The sequence below is a fragment of the Erythrolamprus reginae genome, chromosome 1, assembly GCF_031021105.1.
Source record: "Erythrolamprus reginae isolate rEryReg1 chromosome 1, rEryReg1.hap1, whole genome shotgun sequence".
In the NCBI taxonomy this organism is placed as follows: Eukaryota; Metazoa; Chordata; class Lepidosauria; order Squamata; family Dipsadidae; genus Erythrolamprus; species Erythrolamprus reginae.
Window position 1 is genome coordinate 86,182,418 of NC_091950.1, and position 12,818 is coordinate 86,195,235.

Here is a 12,818-nt window from a genome sequence, read left to right on the forward strand (position 1 = left end):
CACTCGTCATCTTCAGGCTGGTGTTTCTGTCCTTGTTCTCAGGTGAACACTGCGAGACCTGAGCTGCATTCCTTCTATAAATACTGGTGGCTGGGTGTGGTTTGATGGCTCAGCAATTGCCTGCTGTGTAGAAACTTCCTGGTGAGTCAGTGGGGTAACAATTGGGGTCGTTGATGTAGCTGAGGTATGCTACTCAGGATATCACGCCTAATCTACAACCATTAACTAATCACCATACCTCAGCTACATCAACGACCCCAATTGTTACCCCACTGACTCACCAGGAAGTTTCTACACAGCAGGCAATTGCTGAGCCATCAAACCACACCCAGCCACCAGTATTTATAGAAGGAAGGCAGCTCAGGTCTCGCAGTGTTCGCCTGAGAACAAGGACAGAAACACCAGCCTGAAGATGACGAGTGAGACCTCGTCGAAACGTCGCCAGAAATTTCCAAATCCTACACGGGAAGAAACCCGAATATACCAAGACCGTCATATATATATATATACCCACTAAAACTCTCATTGTGTACTGGACAAAATAAATAAATAAGTAAAAATAAAATTAATAATATAATTTTATATTTATTGTTAGCTATCAAGATTACTTAGCATGGAAAGGCTAGGTGAGCAATAGAAATGAATGGTTGTTGTTTCACACCTAATCTGAGGTTCAAAAAGACACATATTTGGGTGGTGGGGAACTGTTTTCTGACACAATTTTCACCTCAATGTGGCTCAGAGCTTCCATCAAGTCCTGCAGGCACTTGCAAATTGCTTCAGCATCTTGCAACTGTTCACCTTTATAGTTCATCATCTCCAGCAACTCTTGCCAGTCGTTGCTAAAGCAGGAAAAAGTCAGAGATATGAGGCAGCACCCAGAAGCAAGTCAGAAGTGGACAGGCAAGAAAGCATGTGTCAGTCAGTGATGAGCTACCTATCAATCACCTGCACCAATTTCTGATGTATTTGTCTGGAAATGAAAATTAAAAAATACACAATGGTGTCATATTATAAATCTATCTGCCTTCCATTTGCAAGAAATCTATCGGATTTTCTTGAGCTAAGATTTAAAAGAAATATGTGCATGTGTACAATTTTGTTGTACTGAATTAATTAACAAAAGTATATATACAAGACTCCATACAAGACTGGAGATGATGATGATGATGGAAGAAAAAATTGTGTCATACAGATAAAATTATATAAACCAACCAATAATACCATACTTTAACCTAATAAAAATATATAATCATATAAAAAGTAATCAAAATACATATATATGTCTGTCCGTCTGTTCATCTGTTCATCTGTCCGTCTATCTATCTATCTATCTATCTATCTATCTATCTATCTATCTATCTATCTATCCATCCCTCCATCCATCTATCATTTATCCATCTATCCATCCATCCATCCATCCATCCATCCATCCATCCATCCATCCATCCATCCATCCATCCATCCATCTATCTATCTATCTATCTATCTATCTATCTATACATACATACAAACACGCCTGCACCCACCCACCCACACCATGTTTCCCTGAAAATAAGACCCTGTCTTATATTTTTTTGAATCTGAAAAAAGTAATTGGGCTTATTATCAGAAGATGTCTTATTTTGGGGAAAACAGTGTGTGTGTGAGTATGTGTGTGTGTGTGTGTGTGTAGTTTTCTCACTTTCCTATTGGTTGAGAACAAGTAATGAATTTAAATAATAAAATAACAAACAAAAAAACCTTCTTCCAGCATGTTGAAAACAATAAAAAGTACAGGAAACAATTGGTCCATTGCTGGGAGAAAGTGGTAAGAAAGTGACAAGCAACAAGGAGAAAGCAGTACTACTCATTTTTTGCATCTGTCTTTACACAAAGGGAAAAAACAGTCCAAGCTTTCAAAACAGCACCACAAAAAAACATATTAAAAAAGGGAATAAAATTGTAAGTGAGCACCTGTCCCCCCCCCCCAGATGAGTTCAAATCTCCAGGACCAGATGGATTACATCCCAAGGTTCTGAAGGAACTGGCAGGTGAGACCTCAGAACCTGGAGTACTGGGGAACTTCCAGAGGACTGGAAAACAGCTGATATACTGTAGTTCCCATCTTCAAAAAAGGAAAAAAATAGATCCAGGAAACTACAGATGTATCAGAGAAGAGGGAGTGAACCTATTCTCCAAAACACCTGAGTGTAGGATAAGAAGCAATGGGTGGAAACTAATCAAGGAGGGAAGCAACTTAGAATGAAGGAGAAATTTCCTAACAAAACAATTAATCAGTAGAACAACTTGTCTCCAGATGTTGTGAATGCTCCAACATGTGAAGTTTTAAAGAAGATGTTGGATAACCATAATAGGTCAGTAAGGAGCGTGCATAAGTGCAGCAGCGTGCTTTCCGTTCTCTGTCCTAATGTTTCTCTCTTACTAATATCATGTATATAAACATTGTTATATCTACCACATGTTTTTGCTGAATTTTTAAAATTAAGGAATTTTTAAAATTATTGTTATATTTTTGTATACAACCAATACATACGTGACAAAACAAACAAACAAACAAATAAACCATCTGTCTGAAATAGTGTAAGGTTTCCTGCTTAAGCAGGGGGGTTGGACTAGAAGATCTTCAAGGTTCCTTCCAACTTAGTTATATTCTAAATATTGGCACATCAATCTATTGTTGCAAATCAATTCTAAATTTCTCCTTCCACTTCTGCAACATTCTGAATACTTTAAGAAAGCGCTTAAATCTTCCAGCAAAGTAGACATGCCACCCAAACGTTCTTCTTCGTTTTTTCCATATGGCTCTTTTACAGCTTCCTGACCCTTGTCTTGTGAAAGAAAAAGTCAGACTGAAAAAATAATGGAAAAAGACAAGAATGATTTCTTACCTCAACTGTTTCTGCTTCTTCCGAATCTCCCTGGATTCAACATGGCCACGATCCAACATTTTCTGCCCTAACTGATGACATGCAGCCACTCTCTGGGCAGCAATTTCTATCTGAAGCTGAGATTTTTCATATTTGACACAAAGAAGCTTTTGAAGAAAAAAAATAGAAGGAAAAATTGAAATGATGAATACTTTTGAATAACTTTTCCAACTTAGCCCATCTTATTTTTTCCTGTGTGATCCCTGTATGAATTTATTTCAAAGTACAGTGTCTACCAAAAGTCAAATTCCAGACATCTTTGTTCCATATTTTTTTCTAGAAGGATAATCCTAAATAAATTTGAAAAGTTTTACCATTTTTCCTGCAGTTTTATGTCTGCTCAAACAATAATAAATATTACACAGGGGGTCCACATGCCATTGACTTTATTTCATAACAGCTAAAATTCTGCTCAACTTCTATAGAGGACCTCTTATCTTCACCTGAGTCAAAATTTCAAAGTCTCCAATAGAAATCAAATAAGGTGAGATGATTGATTAAACATTTGTCTACGGAGAGGAGCAGCATACAAATCCAATAAATAATAATAATAATAATAATAATAATAATAATAAATAATTTATTAGATTGATGTGCTTGTTTTATATGCCATTTTAGGACATTAGAATATTTTTTTGCATTGGTTTTGAATTCTACCAACTGACTTTAATAATCTAGTAGTACAATAGTTTTGTTTGAGCAGTGGTTTGGTCTCAATCACTTGATAATCTTCCAGTTCTGTTAATTACTAATTATAAATGAAATCAAATCATACAAAATCTATTTCTAAAAAATAATCTCAAGTATAGGTTTGACTCGAGGTTCGACTACTGCAACGCTCTCTACATGGGGCTACCTTTGAAGAGTGTTCGGAAACTTCAGATCGTGCAGAATGCAGCTGCGAGAGCAATCATGGGCTTTCCCAGATATGCCCATGTCACATCAACACTCCGCAGTCTGCATTGGTTGCCGATCAGTTTCTGGTCACAATTCAAAGTGTTGTTATGACCTATAAAGCCCTTCATGGCACCGGACCAGAATATCTCCGGGACCGCCTTGTGTTGCACGAATCCCAGCGCCTGATTATGTCCCACAGAGTTGGCTTCTCTGGGTCCCATCGACAAAACAATGTCGTCTGGTGGGACCCAGGGGAAGAGCCTTCCCTGTGGCAGCCCCGACCCTCTGGAATCAACTCCCCCCAGAGATCAGGACTGCCCCTATCATCCTTGCCTTTCGCAAACTCCTAAAGACCCATCTCTGTCGTCAGGCATGAGGAAATTGATTTCCCCCTGGCCGTTCCATTTTATGTATGGTTTGTTTGGGACGTATGACTGTTTTTATATTAAGGGTTTTAACCATTTTAATAATTGGATTTGTACTGTGCTTTGCTGTTGTGAGCCGCTCCAAGTCTTCAGAAAGGGGCGGCATACAAATCTAATAAATAATAATAATAATAATAATAATAATAATCATCATCATCATCATCATCATCATCATCATCATCATCTCCCTCTCTTCCTCCTTTTCTTCCCTCCCCCATTGAGCTCTGTTTTCGCTGGCAGAGGCATTGCAGGCCATTCCTTTGCTGTTTCCAGAGTGGACCCGAGGGCCAGATCTAAGCACCTGGATTTGGCCTGCATGCCTCAAGTTTGACACCCCTGGTCTAATTAAAGAGTGTTCAGTTATTACTCCAATTGATGATCATATCTATGTTTATTTCGAATAACATTATTGTTTTGATTTATGTGTGTGCATTCTCCTTGATCAGAAAAATAATATTGTCATCATTATTTATTTATTTGTTTGTTTGTTTGCTTGCTTGCTTGCTTGCTTGCTTGCTTGCTTGCTTGCTTGCTTGCTTGCTTATTCATTCATTCATTCATTCATTCATTTATTGGATTTGTATGACGCCCCTCTCCGTAGATTCGGGGAGGCTAACAACAGTAATTATCCTGTTGACGTCCTACTAATTATTTGGAACAACGAGTAATCATGAATATAATTACCCTTTATTTGAGTGAAGGAAAAATCTTTGTCCAAACGTCTTGTGTGAACGTTTTCATCAAATTTCAACGCACATGAGCATTGACATTTCATAAATATTTCTTGTCTGCAAAACTATTATTAATCAATGCATTAAAATGCCTAAAAAGATGAGTCAAATTTTGGTGACTTCATAGATACATTTACATGGTATCCTTGACAGGAATACAGAAATATACTTCTGCCTTCTTCTTCAACTTCTCAATCTAGCCTATAGTCCTGATTTTTCCAGTATACGTATTAGCTAGACTCAGCTTATTTTCTTAGCCCAGACAACATTGGCCAGAGGTTGTTCTTCTCAGTTGCAAATAATCACTTTAATTCGCAGCTCAATAGATTATTCCATCCCAAAAGAATATGTTCTTTTGTTCTGTATATTTTATATGTATAAAGCCACTCTTGCAAAAATCTTTCTGAACAGTCATATTTTATACCATTGCAACATATTCTGGAAATCTCTTGAACCATTAGCATTATAACTTACAAGAACATGATCATAATCAGTTCCATAGTCTTCAGAACTAGCCACCTGCTTTTGCTCATTGATCCACCCATCAAGATCTTCATAATCTCTCAGGAAGTCATGTAGTTCAAGTGTCTCCTCCAACTTATTACCTCTAAATTGAAATTAAAAATAGACAGAACAAATGCAACAGAAAACTAAGGAATTTTGGTACACCACTTTGTAAAAATTACAAATTCAATAACATTTTGAAGCTTAAGGCTAATGATTATAACTGATAGGATATGTATAGAGGCAGTAATGGGCAGCCAAAATTTTTATAGCCACACTGTGGGTGTGGCTTATTTTGTGGGTGTGGCTTAATGGTCATGTGACTGGGTACGGTGAGAATTTGCTTCACGTTTCCCGAGTTCTCCTTCCTGGGTCACACCCCCCCCCGCCTCAAGCTAAGTAGCTAGGTGAATGGGTGCTGCCAGAAGCATAAATGCTGCCAGCACTGCTTCCACCCACGCCTTCTGCTTGCAGCTCAGGTGGGAGGTGGCCATGAGCCTGGAGGGGAGCCAGGCAGGAGAGAGGGAAGCTCGTCCGAGGCCAGGAATGAGGAAAGAGGAAAAAAGCAAGGAGCGCAGATGCAGCAGCTGAGAGCTGTGGCCAGGAATCCAGGAAGTGACAGCCGCCTATCAGCTGGAGCTGCGCATGCATCTTCATTTCCGCCAGTGGAACTATGTTCCACCCCATCCTGCCTGCTGCCCACCCCTGTATAGAGGACTCTTAGGAATGCATTAGGCTAAGGATGTCTACATTAGTGCACTTTGCTTTCTTTATCTTTCCTCCTTAAAAATAGCCAGATATCTTCCATTAAAGGGAAAAAAGATAGGAAGAATGCTATAAAAATATGAGTGGATTTTACATGGGTTACACTTTTATTTATTTTATCAAGCTATAATGCTGCCCTTCTTGTAGATGTGACTATGAATGGATTGCAACACCAATAAAAGCAATCTCAGCAACCCCTACCCCCCATGGTTTCATTAAATACAAGTAAAGAGGAAGAATTTACATTTCATAAATATTTTTTGTCTGCAAAAGCTCCCTAAAACAATTATTAATCAATACGCTAACATGTCTAAAATGATGAGTCAAAACAGCTACAACAGGAAGTTTCTCAGGATATGGATGGATGGCACATATGTGAAATCAGCTGTGACATAATCCCTTGTTTAAGTACACTTTCTTGCTTCCCTGATTTCTTATGAACTGCTAATAATGACAATAATTAAGTATTGTACATCATGATTCTTGACAAATGTATCTTTTTCTCTTGTGTACACTGAGAGCACATGTACCAAAGACAAATTCCTTAGGTATCCAATCACACTTGGCCAATAAAGAATTCAGTTCAGTTCTGTTCTGTTCTGTTCTATTCTATTCTATTCTATTCTATTCTATTCTATTCTATTCTACTCTACTCTACTCTACTCTACTCTACTCTACTCTACTCCACTCCACTCCATTCCATTCCTATTTGTTTTAGCAAAGATCATTTCCATGAAGAGGATAAATACTTGCATTTTGATCTATATCAGTGCTGGCAAACCTTTTCGGCACTGACTGCCAAAGGAGCACACGTGGGGTGGGTGGGGGAGCATTGGAAACCAGAAGACCAGCTGCCCAGCGTGTTTGTGCATGCTGGAACCTGGAAGAGCAACTGGCGATGGCTGCTGTGCCCAGAATGATGGCTCTGCGTGCCATTTCCAGCATATGTGCCATAGGTTCCCCATCACGGTTCTATGTGAAACAGAACATATGATGATGCAGGAACCAACCCATGCCACAACTTTCCTTCATAACAACATAGACAAGATGCATTTTTTGCCTCTACAGACATGATGTACCCGTGTTTCCCCGAAAGTAAGACAGTGTCTTACTTTCTTTTTACCCCCAAAAGCCCCACTACGTCTTACTTTTGGGGCATGTCTTACATTGGAAAAAAATTGAAAGGGTCGCGTTCCCGAAGGCATCTCCCCAGAGTCCAGAAGGGCAGCCGCGGGACAGGAGCCTCGTGAGCCCTTTTCCAAGTTCAACCTCAGGGCTCCAAGCGGCGTGCACGCGTGGAGCAACAGACGCGTGTCGGGGAAGCGTGTGTCTGGAGGGGAGGAGCCGCTCTGCGCAGTTGGGCAGCCCCACCTGCCTGCTGGAAAGGAGGCGGGCGAAGGAGGGCGCAGCTCCGGCCGCTCGCCTCGGAGCTAGTCGGCCTCGCTGGCCGCTTGCAGCTGAGCCTCGGCAGGACTCGGTTGCTGGGACGAGCGCCTTTGCTGCAAGCCGCCGCCCGCTCGGCTCGCTTCGGACCAGTGCCATCCTTCGCTTTGCCAAGCCGGGGAAGAGGCGGTGGCGCCGCGGCGAGGCGAAGGGCGCGCGGGGAGCTTGGAAGCGACGTCATCGGGCTCCCCCCCCCGGCAATACCCCCGTGTTTCCCCAAAAGTAAGACATATGTCTTACTTTCGGGGTACGGCTTATATTAGCCGACCCCCCTGAAACCCCCGATACGTCTTACAATCGGGGGTGTCTTACTATCGGGGAAACAGGGTATGATTATACCCTACTAAATTGTTAGAATTGATCTCTCTAGCGAGGCAATTGAAATTCACTTCCTGATGAAAAGAAAAGGGGGGAAAAGGGGGGGGAGAGAAAGCTAAGAAGAAAAGCCCTCAAGATCATATGCTGCAACGTCCTGCCTGTCGACAACTACTTCAGCTTCAACCATAACAACACAAGAGTACACAACAGATTTAAACTTAATATTAACCGCTCTAAACTTGACTGTAAAAAACATGACTTCAGTAACCGAGTTGTCGAAGCGTGGAACTCATTACCAGACTCCATAGTGTCATCCCCAAACCCCAACACTTTACCCTTATCCACGGTTGACCTATCCAGATTCCTAAGAGGTCAGTAAGGGGTGAGTACAAGTGCACTAGAGTGCCTTCCGTCCCCTGTCCTATTGCTCTCCTATATCTCCTATACCTTTCTTCTATTCCTATATCTCTTCTTCTATTCTTTCATTGATATGTTTTATTTCTATATCTTCTCTTCTATTCTTTCTTAGATATATTTTACTATGAGTATGTCCTCTATAACCTTCATCATGTATTTTACTATGTGTATACCCACTAAAACCCTCATTGTGTATTGGACAAAATCAATCAATCAATCAATAAAATAAAAATATATAATTGGATCACACAGGTTTTTTTCCTCCCCTACCTTTCTTTGGCCAATGTTTGTAGTTCTTGAAGCTTTGTGTGGACCTGTCTTTGAGGCATATCAACTTCATCGTAATAGATGGAATCTGAACGTGGTAGAGTTTGGGCAGTTTCCTCTAGTTCCATGACTAAGTTCTGATAAATGCCAATTTCATGCTCTAGAGCCTGACCCAAAATAAGTACCAGTTAAAGAGAAAACGTAGAACATTCAACACTGACAAAAAGTAGCCCAATTTTACTTAATGTGCAAAAGTGATTCAGGAAACTCCAAATTAGCAAACAATATCAGATTTAATTGAAGCCATATTCAATACATATAAAAGAAGCTAGAAGGCGTTTACATGAATCTTCGAAATGCAAATTTTGTTAGAAGCCATTGTAATAACAGATTTAGTACATAAATAATGTACTGACATGAAATTACTAATTAGAAACATAAACTATATGGAAGTAGAAGCATAGGATTGTTTACATAGGATTTCCTAAGAAATGAGCATGTTTATGGTAACTCTGCATATGGTTAAGGCAAAAAAGTCATTTTTCAAAATCAACCAATTGCTGATTGACAATGGTTATTTGATCCTAATAAGATACATATGAAGATGATTTCTCTAAGCAACTTGATAAAAGTTCTTGCAAAATTTATCATCTGTGAAAAAATACTTTGATCATAGTCTCAATGAAGCGACTTTATTAAGCACTCTTTAGTTGTTTGTTTGCAGTTGTTTGGGTAGTCAGCAATATTTTTCTACAGTGAGACCGAAATACCATACTAGGTTTATTTCAGCACTGGACAGAAGTATAAATAATAGGTTGGGATAAACTTAAGAGGGCAAAAACTTGCCTGGAGCATGGTAGAGTATATGTGTAAATTATTCGATTAGTGTTATTACTGCCTACTTCCTCTTTCATTTGACATTTGCTACTATTCATAGCAATTAACATAGATGATATGAAAAACTAGATAGACCCATAAAGTTGAAATACACTTGAATATAATGAAATATATTATTTTTTTTAACTTTGAACAAGGTGTTGGGCAGTACATGGTGGAAAATATGTAAGGCTGAATTGTTGAGTTCTTGGCGTTCTCTAAGCTTGCTTCTTTTCTTGCAGAAGTTTCCGTAGCAAGTTATATAACATCATTAGTGCATGGAGGAATATAATTTTCTGACTATATATAGTATGGCAATTTCTCCTACCAACCTTGATTGGGTATTATTAAATGCTTTGGGGAGGGGCATTGTTTCTTCTTTGCTTGTTCTTGTTTACCTGGTGCTCGTTCTTAATTATGTAATATTGGTTAATAGGTATATGAATGTTTGACCTTCAATTGCTCCCTTTCTTGAATGGTTTATAGACCTATCTTATCTTAATGCAGTGTATCTGTTAATAGATGATTCATCAGAGTGCTATTCTCCCAGGAATTTTCTTTCACTTTTGGATTTACATTGTTTTTCTAGATCCCATGCATTTGTGATATTTCTTAATTTGGAAATGAAACATCTGCAGGAACAGAAACAGGCTCAGAGACCACCAGGAGCCTAATATGTACTGATAATGTTGACTGGTTTATCAATAGGAATTTTACAGGGCCCTTAAATAAAGAGTGGTGGTAGACCAGTTGTCATTCTAAAAAGTAGTTCATGTACAGTTAATATTACTATCTGAACACATACAGTAGTTCATAGTTCAAGAACCGTTGTGGCACAGTAGTTAAAATGAGTATTGAAGGCTACTTCTGCTGACTGCTATCTACCTGCAATTTGGCAGTTCAAATCTCACCAGGTTCAAGGTTGATTCAGCCTTCCATCCTTCTGAGGTGGGTAAAATGAGGACCCAGATTGTTGAGAATAAGATGCTGAAGTAGGTAAAATGATGACCCAAATTGTTTTCAGCCCTCTCAGTAAACCACTTAGACAGGGCTGTAAAGCACTGTGAAGCGGTATATAAGTCTAAGTGCTATTGCTATTGCTATTGACAATATGAATTTGTCATACCAATTAAGAATCAATTTTTGAAATTTAGCCTCTACATTGTATAGGTATGCTTAAGGCTGGGGATACAACTATTCAAGAAACATAGAAACATAGAAGTCTGACGGCAGAAAAAGACCTCCTGGTCCATCTAGTCTGCCCTTATACTATTTTCTGTATTTTATCTTAGGATGGATATATGTTTATCCCAGGCATGTTTAAATTCAGTTACTGTGGATTTATCTACCACGTCTGCTGGAAGTTTGTTCCAAGGATCTACTACTCTTTCAGTAAAATAATATTTTCTCATGTTGCTTTTGGTCTTTCCCCCCAACTAACTTCAGATTGTGTCCCCTTGTTCTTGTGTTTACTTTCCTATTAAAAACACTTCCCTCCTGGACCTTATTTAACCCTTTAATATATTTAAATGACCTTCTTCAACATCTCAATAATCCTATATAGTTTGTGGTCTGTATTTATAAGTTACCTTATGTTTTGCTATATGGTTACGCGTTGCGGCTTCATCATTACCGCAATCTTTGTTGGTGACCAGTGGAAGCTTCTCTGCCACCCAATTCTCAAGGTCCCAAGTATCCATTAAGAACTTTTAAAAAATTAAAAGCACACATGCAATATTAAGTAAATATAAGAGGCATTAACTTTCACAGATTAGTTCTATAAAACAGTATTTTTTAATTCTTAATATTAAATGAAAAGACAACTAAAAGGACCACATATATTAATTACATACAAGGTCAGAGATAAAACAGTGCAAAGCACAGTAGACAATGCCAAGGAACTTACACTGTAAATCTGAAACTACGGTGATGAGACATTCTCAAAAGAACAAATGAGCAATGTTAAATAGGGTTCAGGAGGGAAGTGTTTTTAACAGGAAAGTGAACACAAGAACAAGGGGACACAATCAGAAGTTAATTGGGGGAAAGATCAAAGGCAACATGAGAAAATATTATTTTACTGAAAGAGTAGTAGATCCTTGGAACAAACTTCCAGCAGACGTGGTTGGTAAATCCACAGTAACCGAATTTAAACATGCCTGGGATAAACATATATCCATTGTAAGATAAAATACAGGAAATAGTAAAAGGGCAGACTAGATGGACCATGAGGTCTTTTTCTGCCGTCAGTCTTCTATGTTTCTATGTTTCTATGTCAGAAAGGATACTTTTTCAAAAGGCAAAAAGCAAGATATATATAATTTGGCTAGCCTTTGTAAGGGATGAAGCAGGAAGAAGTCAACTCAGTCAAAACAGAATTGTCATATAAAGACATCCCTTATTTTGAAGGAATCAAGTCTGTTGATTCAAAGGATTTGAATCCTTTGGAGGGAAAGGATTTAAACTAGGGGACTGATGTATATACAGTGTTCCCTCGATTTTCGCGGGTTCGAACTTTGCGAATAGCCGATACCACAGTTTTTAAAAAAATATTAATAAAAAAATTGTGGGTTTTTTCCTATACCATGGTTTTCCCCGCCCACTGACATCATACGTCATTGCCAAACTAATAATTTTTGCAAATAAATAACAAAAAAAATTAATTATTGTTAATAAATAATTATGTTTATAAATATCAGAATCACTAAGTGTCTTATTTAATGTTGAGTACCAGTAATAATGGTGAGTAAATGGTTGTTAAGAGAATGGGGAATGGTAATTTAGGGGTTTAAAGTGTTAAGGGATGGCTTGTGATACTGTCCATAGCCAAAAATGGTGTATTTACTTCTGGATCTCTACTTTGCGGAAATTCGACTTTCGCGGGCGGTCTCAGAACACATCCCCCATGAAAATCGAGGAAACACTGTATAGGGTCTGGTTCCCATATTCTGAAGTAGTCAGGCTTCCTATCTATGCTTTATCATAGGTATCATCATCAATATCACTATTCTCAATTTTAGCCACTTTAAGATGAGTGGACTTCTACTCCCATAATTCCTTGCTGCCTATAGCAGTGTTTCCCAACCTTGGGAACTTGAATATATTTGGACTTCAACTCCCAGAATCCCCCAGCCAGCAAACGCTGGCTGGGGAATTCTGGGAGTTGAAGTCCAAATATCTTCAAGTTGCCAAGGTTGGGAAACACTGGCCTAGAGAATTCTGGGACTGAAAGTCTGCTCACCTTA

The 12,818-nt window shown here is 38.8% G+C and overlaps 1 protein-coding gene across 1 annotated transcript in view; it reads right to left on the reverse strand.

Moving 5' to 3' along the window:
• SPTBN5 (spectrin beta, non-erythrocytic 5) overlaps window positions 1-12,818 on the reverse strand; it is a 138,291-nt gene that overhangs the window by 83,005 nt on the left and 42,468 nt on the right. The window contains exons 26-30 of the mRNA XM_070740867.1: window positions 11,163-11,279; window positions 8,701-8,864; window positions 5,458-5,590; window positions 2,892-3,037; window positions 728-842 (exon numbers count right to left, since the gene is read on the reverse strand). Coding sequence (XP_070596968.1) covers window positions 728-842; window positions 2,892-3,037; window positions 5,458-5,590; window positions 8,701-8,864; window positions 11,163-11,279 — 675 coding nt within the window. The remainder of the gene's footprint in view (window positions 1-727; window positions 843-2,891; window positions 3,038-5,457; window positions 5,591-8,700; window positions 8,865-11,162; window positions 11,280-12,818) is intronic.